The sequence below is a fragment of the Falco rusticolus genome, chromosome Z (assembly GCF_015220075.1).
Source record: "Falco rusticolus isolate bFalRus1 chromosome Z, bFalRus1.pri, whole genome shotgun sequence".
NCBI lineage: Eukaryota > Metazoa > Chordata > Aves > Falconiformes > Falconidae > Falco > Falco rusticolus.
In genome coordinates, this window is record NC_051210.1 from 50004209 (window position 1) to 50013316 (window position 9108).

The 9108-nt window shown below is 40.6% G+C and overlaps 1 protein-coding gene across 1 annotated transcript in view; it reads right to left on the reverse strand.

The window, feature by feature from the left end:
• Positions 1–8727, reverse strand: part of CCDC171 (coiled-coil domain containing 171) — a 149385-nt gene extending 140658 nt beyond the window's left edge. The window contains 4 exon segments of the mRNA XM_037373775.1: positions 90–264; positions 2268–2406; positions 5577–5748; positions 8659–8727. Of these exon segments, the coding sequence (XP_037229672.1) occupies positions 90–264; positions 2268–2406; positions 5577–5686 (424 nt within the window). The 5' untranslated portion in view covers positions 5687–5748; positions 8659–8727.
• Between the last annotated feature and the right edge of the window lie 381 nt (positions 8728–9108).

Here is a 9108-nt window from a genome sequence, read left to right on the forward strand (position 1 = left end):
AAAATTTAATTAAGTCACTGCTTCTCACTTGTCTTTCTGACTTGGAACTGACTTAGCCTTCATTCCATGTTTGCTTTTTTGAAACTTACCTTGCAGTTCCACAAGTCTGGTTTTTGCATCACTCAATTCCTCTTCTGCAGCATATGTTTTCAGACGAGCATCTTTTCTGGCAATTGCCAGTTCATACTCCAGACTTTGTCGAACAGCCTCTCCTTTCTCAATTTCCAACCGTAATTTGACTATCTGGCTTTCATAGTTGGATAGCTAGAAAACAAATTTGTTTCAGAAAACGGCCAATGTGCTCCTTTGAAAAAATGCAATGTTACAGAAATACACCCACAGAGTATTTTAAAAGATATTTTGAATTGCATTTATAGCTGCCTTCTTATTCCACTTGAATTTGAAATATAGTCTTGTAAATGCACAATTATGCAGGTTTTAAGTACTTTCACTGTTGTTTTCTGCAAACTCTTCCTACTCCTAGATTAATTTTCTGTACCTTAAACATACTCCTCCATTTTTCCAAAAATACACTATCGTAAGAAAACAGAAGTCATAATAAAGCCATCTTTCTGCACCTCAAATGAAAAACTGCATCAACAGAAACATATTCCACAAGCATTCTGGTAACTTTCTTTAAATTTAACACTTAAAAAAACAGTCATGTTGGAACGCTAGACCAAGATGTCTAATAACTCACAAATATATTTATAAACATAAAATTCAGTACAATAATGTTCAGTAGTCAAAACAGAATGCTACTAAATTTAGCACACAACAAACTAAGAATGGAAAATGCTTCAAAAAGTTATCTTTTCCAGATTAAGAAACATAGTCTAGTCATTGCTGCCAAAAACTGAGTCTAGAAAATCAAGTTCAAGTTATTTCAACACAACAAAGTGGACATTAAATTAAGTATTTCTCCAGAATATCTACAAAGTAGCCCTTTTAGTTCAATAGTATCACATGTAGGTAACTTAAGCACTTCCATTATCTGTAACTACACAGTATATGGATAGGGAAATAAAAAAAAGTCTCTCAAAGTAGTTTATCTATTTAAAATGCAACCTAACTTTGGGGTGCACATCACAACAGAAAAATGGTGCAGAAGATCCTTGTGCACCCCCACCTTTCAAATTCTCAATGTAAGAGGTGGTTTGGGTTTCTTTTTAAATCCAGGTAATTCCAGGGATCTATTTATAGAACCGCCCCACAACTGATGGGGCAATGGGTAAAAAATGAATTAACTAGAGCCCAAGAGCAAGTAATTGTGGAAGAAGCAGGAATCTCGTAATTTTGTACACACCCCAATACAAAATGGATATGGAACAGCAAACTTGGTTTATTGGCTGGATTTCACCCAGAAAAGATGAATAAGCACCCACACCAACTGCTCCTAGCAAACTGCTAAGAGCAGAATCATTATCTGCACTAGTAATAATACTTCTGCACCAACAGTTTAAACCAGGATATCAGCTGCCGGATTGGCATTAGCAAGTGTGGGAAGAATCTGAAGCTGATTACAACTACTGCTGTACTCAGTGCCCACCTTTCCTTACATATACTATTACAAAAGCTGATATTCAAGCTAAATAAAAGATTAATTATTTTCTTCCTACTACTTCATTTCAATACTAGTTAGCCACAACAGCACGAGGGAAAACCTTTGTAATGCAGGTAAATTATTTCCCTATGAATGAACTTCTCATTAACAAGTATGAAGTTATTGACAAACACATCACTCCATTTATACATTACACATTGTTGTAGATACTGAAAACTGAAAATTTGCGCAAGGTGAGACACTGCAAGACTTCCAAAGGATATACCAGCTGGATCTGGTGTACACAGACACACACATGCACAAAAACACTGTGCTAGGTTTGAGTTGCAGAAGATTTCCATAGAATTAAAATGACACTCTAATACTCTACAAACAACAAAAAAAGTAAGACCTAAATAACATCTTTTTATGAGGCTAGATTCAAGCTGTGCCTTTTATTTATTTGTGTCACCAGGCAATTTTATCTAACAAACTACTGGTAGCAGCAGTGACTCCTTTCCCTGCAGAAAATTTGCACTCTGATTGGGGCAACTGTAACTACCAACAATAACAGCAGAGGTGCTAACAGTTCCTATGAACAGGCATGGGGGCTCTGTACAGCTAATGACTGTGCTTTTTATACACCATGCGAGAGTATTACTTCAATGAAACATGATTAACATGTATTCCAAGAGTAAAATAAAGCAAAGAAAAAAGTCCTTACTTCTTGGTTGTGTTTAATGGATAAGTCTAATTTTTCTTTTTTAGCTTGACAGAGTTTCCTTCTCAGATCTTCAGCAGTGTCCAGTTCTGATTCATTGCTATTTTGTAGTAACTCTGACTCACACCCGGCATTATGCAAGCTGCAAAATTAGAACGTTTTCAAAAAATGTAAGTATTCCTTCTAAGTTTTAATGCTCCCTTATTTCAGTGATCAGACTGTGAGCCCAAAGTTTCTAAACATTTGCTTAGGTAAAATTATGCCACGCAGCTGTCATAATTTTGTCACAATATTGCTCTTTGAAAAAGAGTTAAAAATATTTTTTTACATTATTATATATGTCATTTTTCACATTATTTTATATATATAAGACTGGCTACCATAATTAGTTGCTCCATGCAAAAGCACAAGTTGTCAGGAGCACTAAATATGAAATACACTGTACAAAAACTTGATTAAACTAACCACAAAGTTGCCTTCAGTTCATACAGAACTCGAAGCACTGAAATAGCTCACCTTTGTCTACATTAAGTCTTACGTATTAATTACAGAAATGACAGTCTACAGGAATTTAATTATTTGGTTTTTCTAAATAAAAAAATCACCATTTTACCCCTAGGTTTGTGCACAGGCACCATTAACATTTTCCATGACTGAGAACTCTACCTGAGGATATAAGTTCTCACGTAAGTTGACTAGCAACCAAAAAAAAAAAAAAAAAGGCACAAATGTCATCAACAAGGGTAACAGCAATTTATATTGTGTTGTCCGTAAAGACATTACTAATAACAAAGGATGAAATTTCAGGGGTTTAGCTGCAATCTATGAATATTTTATCATTTAATAAATACTAAGTCTATTTCCAACTAAAACCAAGATGGACTTCATCTACGAGATCAGAATAATTGCATGCCATCAGTAACTGTTCTACAGGGTGCCATGTACTTAACACATTTTATACATTTAATAAATGTAGGAGATAAGGATCATTAAAACCTGCATGTATTGCAAGAAAACCACAGGCACATTATTCAGCTTTCAGTGTTTACCATGAGAACCATACCCAGCGGAACTAACATTACTCAAAGGGCAAATGATCAGCAACAAGGTAAGTAAAATCACATATCATTATTTTACACAAGTCTTAGCTACTGCTGTAAGAAGAGACAGTGGTAAAACAAGCAGGAAATAAGAATCTGAACAGCCGGAGCATCTGTAAACTGTATAAAAGCCTGTTGGTGGACATCGTATAATAGGTTTGGAAGACCTTTATTTTTCCATGGCTGGGAGAAACAGAAATGAAAGAAAGGCAAGTCATCTTATTCAGAGATGATGCACATACCTATCTCAGCTAAAGACAGCTAAAGGCCAGATAGCTATGTTACCAAAGCACGAGTGAGGGAGAAAAACAGGACCCAACTGGAAAACTGGAGAGGACTAGGGCAAAGAAAGAAGGGTTATCGAAAGGGTAACCATTTTGTTAAGTTTGCAGGCAGTAGGGAGGTCGTTTTGCTTCTTTGATCCTGATGATATTTAATACTTCTTGCATAGACAGCACACTGAATGCAAGCAAGGGAATGAGTACTTTTGTAAAGTAAATTTAAAAATACCTTTAAGTCTTCAAAGTACATGACATTGCTTTGTACAGCAATCAGCTTCAAGAAAGCTGGTCCTTCCAATTCCTATATTAATTATCCAGGGGCAGGGAGAAAGAGCACAATGGAGATAGTGCACCACAAAACTTCAATTCAGAGGAACATTTAACTATGTGATTAACTGTTGTGCTTAACTGGAGGGGGTGGGGGGTGGGGCACCACACACAAACCAAAACAAGTTACAAAACATCACAATTAAGAGTAAATTAGGGACATTACAGAAATGAAAAATGTGCATAATGGCATTAAAACACAACAGCACAACAATAACTTCTGGGAAAAAAATGTTGAACTCATTAAATAATGTTTTCTGCACAGCTTCCAAACTCACAACGCCACTACTGAAAAATTAAAAATGTACTGAGAACAAAAATAGGGTTTTCTGCTTTATAGAATCAAATTTAATCAGCTACTAAAAAAAAAAAAAAAAAAAAGGACGGACTATTACTATGTTAACAACTTCATTATTTTATTTGTCTACTTAAACATTTCCAAATAAAATAGAGATCAGCCTTAAGAACTCTTATTTCTGTGGTATTTTCTTCAATCATCACAGCATCCTCAGCACATGCAGTACTTCATGAAAGCTTCATAGTACCTATTGTAGGGGATTTTTCCTTCCATATTCATATTACAGGTAGAAGTGCTATAAGCATAAACCTCTGGGAAGCTTAAATCAAAGACAAAACCACACAAAATCCCTGGAAAGTTTCACAGAATGTACAATTTGCAGTCTGAAAGGAATTCAGAGAATGCTTTGTACTTCCATTTTCATATATTAATAGTTCATCAATCATTGGTTTTGAATAAAAATACATATTTTACCAACTACATCGTATCTAATAAACCATTTTTAGTAGTTTTTTAAGAAAGCATGTAAGCAAGTGAAATCACTTTTGAGTTCTACATTGCAGAATGACTTTATGTAACTCAAAAACTTGAAATTCACATTCACTTTGCACGTCACAATTCACACTGCATGTTACAGTATACATAGAACACTGCAGAAAAACATGTTTTCAGTAGCTTTTCTTCAATATGTGGCAGAAAATGTAATTTTCTAACAGAGATAAATTTTCTTTCATTTATTAGCTAGCAGTGAAATTTTGCTTAACTTCCCCAGCTGAAGGAGTAGTCTGCAGTCTCATTTCCTAACCAAAATTCATATTCATGGAATGTTGCTGTTCCTGTATCATTCGCAGTTTTGTATAATCAGACTTTAAATGTGACAAATAGCTCTCACAGCTAAGGTAAACTTCATGAATTAATGCTTACTTTAATTGCACCAAAGATCAACACATATAAGGTTATAAAAAATAAGAGCCATGTGCAAGACCTAAAGCTAACCTCTCCCACCACAGCTAATGCAGGAAATCATTCTGTAACTCCAGGTAGATGTTCCTAACTGCAGACATGAACACCCTCTTATCTCTAAGTCACATCTCCTATGGTCCTGTGTGAATTCTTGCACATGGGATGACCAGTATACATGTCTTCAAGTAAATAGTTTCATCTAACAACTACATTGACATGGCACAGCTTGCATAGCTCTCTGGTTCTTCTTCAATCTGTATCATATCATTTCAGGGATCTAGAAAATAAACCACAAAAACATGAACCTCATAACTAGACTTAAAAATACAGAAGTGGGGCTTACCATTTAGCTTCCATGACAACGTAGCTGACTGGAGAGGGCAAACTCACAACATCCAATATGCAGCTTTTTAAACCTATAAAGTCTGGAGAATGAACATCACTTTCACCCATATATACTTCTACTTGAAAAGCTTCAAAGATTACTCTTTTTCCTGTTATAATAACATCAAAACCTGTAACAGAAACATGCTTTAGTTTATTTGGCCACATAATAAAAGAACCACTTGTTAACACTCACAAAACAGTTACCAAACTGTTACTGCTATGTCAAACAAAGAATCACCACCAATTGGAATCTGACATCAGTTTTAATCAACAAAAAGTGGTGGTAGTCCTCTAAGCTTCAATATTGCAGACTAAAAAAAAAACAAACCATATTTTGTAGTATATCCACTGCCAGAGTTTTCAAAAGGGTGCCAATACAAAATGTTACGCTTGCATAGATTGTTCCCCTACATTCTCTATTCTCCTAAGATGATCACAAACTCCATTTCTCTTCAAAATAATTTTAGAGGAGATAAATGCATGTACTATCATTTCTTCAGTAGGTCAATATCCAAGGTTTGCTGTCTAATAGCAGCCTCTAACATAGCAAGTCTCCTGTTTCATAAACCTGGAATTTTCTACCTGAGTTTATTTCTGCTGTATTAATGGTATCAGCACTATTTAGGGGTATACAGGAAGAATATTGAATTGGACTGTAACTCAGCTCACCTTGAAAAGAAACTCATTAAATTAATGTTACTGTTCCTGTATCATTCGCAGTTTTGTGACAAGAAGAAATCAATACACATATTTGTTACATAAGCCCTAAAAAAACCTTCAAGATTTAAAGTTGAATAGCAAACTCATTTGTAAGTTCTTTCCATTAATTAAAGCAAGGTAACATGAAAAACAAGCAGTTTTCAACAGTCAAGATTAATGAGCCATGAAGGTCTGCTTGTCCATCTGCTGTGGAGTTCACATCTATAATAACTAACTAAGGGTAATTTGCTGATCAAATGGGCTTTTAACAAAAGGAATGATCTTGCCGTAACAGATCTGAGAATGTTTTGTCTGGTGAGAGAAGAGTTAACCGTTAACCATGAGGTTGGAGATGTACCTCCTCAAGACCAATGTTAAACCATAATCTCAAGTTACTATGACAACTTTTGTCTTTGTCTAGACTTTACTGTAAAAATAGTTTAGTTTGTAATGTACAGCTTCTTGCCACGGGACTGAGAGCATAACTGTTTGCTTAAACCGGCCTTGAAGCTGAGATTAAAAGGGCTGTGTTACCTGTTGGAATTTGCCGGCCTGGATGGAGCTGTGACTCCCCAGCCACCCAGTGCGCTGTTTTTGCTTTCCTGCCTTAATAAACACTTAGCAAATTTATTTCGAACTCTGGCTATTTCAATTTCAACTATAACAATATCTGTACTCATGTCCATAACAAGAAACTACCCGGGACTCCATCTTTACCATCTCCAGCTTACAGCCACACGTTTGCCAAGTTTATTTCTGTTGGACTGAACACAGAAGTACTTGGTGTAATATATTAATTATAAACTGATTTTGTCCATTCCATCTGCTAATAATCTGCACTAGAAATACAGAGGAGAAAAAATGCACTTCTGCTTCAAACCATAATTTTAACAGAAAAAATGCACTTCTGTTTGAAAGTATAACTTCAACAGAACATGCAGCAAGAATAAACCTATTCTTTCTAAATATTTTTTTATTACAGAAAAGCATAACAACTGGTGTCCACAGTTATCATACCGCTTTATATTCAAACATGCAGTTATTCCAAAATGTCTTCAAAATCAAGTGGAGTAATATGGGCCAATGTCACATCCACATCATTCTGCAGATTGACAACTACCATAAACTACTGAAGTCACACGGGGGGGCGGGGGGGGAGGGGAATCTCTGGAGTGTTTTCTGGGAATCCTAATTATTTTGGATATGCAACATCCCTCTCTTAAAATATCAACAGCTCGTTTATTAGTGCACAAATGGATACACTCCCAAACCATGCTATTTCATTTAGTAAAAGAAGTATTCAAGAGGCATGGAATGGCTCATAGGAGCGCCACAATTAAACAAAGCAGTCTAAGAAATGTTTTGCTTGAGGAGTTAATACATTTGATGGGTGTCACCTAAAAACAATTGTGTCATAATCTCCTCACGAACTTCTGAATACCCTTAACAAACTTCACCACGGCTGCCGATTTAGATTGAATACAAAGCAAGAAATTGTTTACTGTCAGGGTCGAGTCACCGCAGCAGGCGGAGCAGAAAAGCTACAGATGCTCCATCCCTGGAAGCATCGGGATGAGACTGGACGGGGCCTTGGGCAGCCTGGTCGAATGAAAGCTGACCCTAACCGGGGGGGGGGGGGGGGGGGGGGGGGCGGTTGGGGGCGAGGAGCTGGACTAGATGATCTCTGAAGGTGCTACCCAAGCCGTTCCATGATCGAGACTACCCAAAATACCTCTAACCATGACCTTAAGATGTACTACTTTCACACATATAAAGCCAGGCATAATTCACGTGTCTGCGCTAGAACCTACAGAAACTCATCGGCAACTGTTTCAGCTAACAGACTCGCCAGACATTCATTAACGTAGACCAAAAACTCTATGCAAGCCAAAAAGCAGGGCAACAGCATAACTTTACTACGCTTACACCAAAGTTTACACTCGCTTCAGCACATGCCGCGCCCGTTGCCCGGGCGGTGCGTCCGGCAGGCCCGCGCCTCCTGCTCCGCGGGAGGGGGGGCGGGCGCCCAGGGAAGGGCTCCGGCAGCACCGACCGCGGCCGCCGCCCGAAACCCGCCGCCGACCAGAAACCAGCAGGAAGCCCCACGGCCGCTACCGGCGCCCGGAGCGCCGAGCGCCGCCGGCCTGGCGGGGCTCTGCGGGGCGGCTCCGCGGCCCGCCCGCCGCCCCAGCTGCGCTCCAGGCAGCGCGCCGCCAGCGACTAACGCTTCCGCACGGCTGCGGCGGCCGGGGCGCTCGGGAGCCATGCGTGAGGCGCCCGCGCCGCTGGCCACAGAAGGAGCACGTCCCGCCGACACACCGCCGCCAGCCCCGGCCCACCTCTCCGCGGCCGCCGGCGAGCCGCGCCATCGCTGGGGCCCGAGGCGACCGACGCGGCGCGGCCCCGCCCGGTCCCGCCCTTCCTTCCCAACGGCGACTTCCGGCTTCGCCCGTACCTCGAGGCGGCGCGCGGTGGGTCCTAGCAACGCCGCCGCTCCTGGCAACGCCGCCGCTCGGCGCTGGCGGGCGGGGCATCGCGCATGCGCCGGGAGGGCGGCGGGACGCCCGGCGGGCACCCGGCAGCTGCCCAGTGCCGCGCCCCGGGCTGTCGCCTCGCTTGACCGCCAGCGAGCCGCCGGTATCCCGCCCGCCGCCCCCCGCCCCGCTGCCGGGGACGGTTCCGGCTCCCTGGGAAGCGGAGGCGCGGTGCCGCTGAGGAGGCCGGGCGCGGGGCTCGGCGCGCCCACCGTCTGTGCCGCCCTCCCTCCCTGGGGGCTTGCGCCGCGTCCC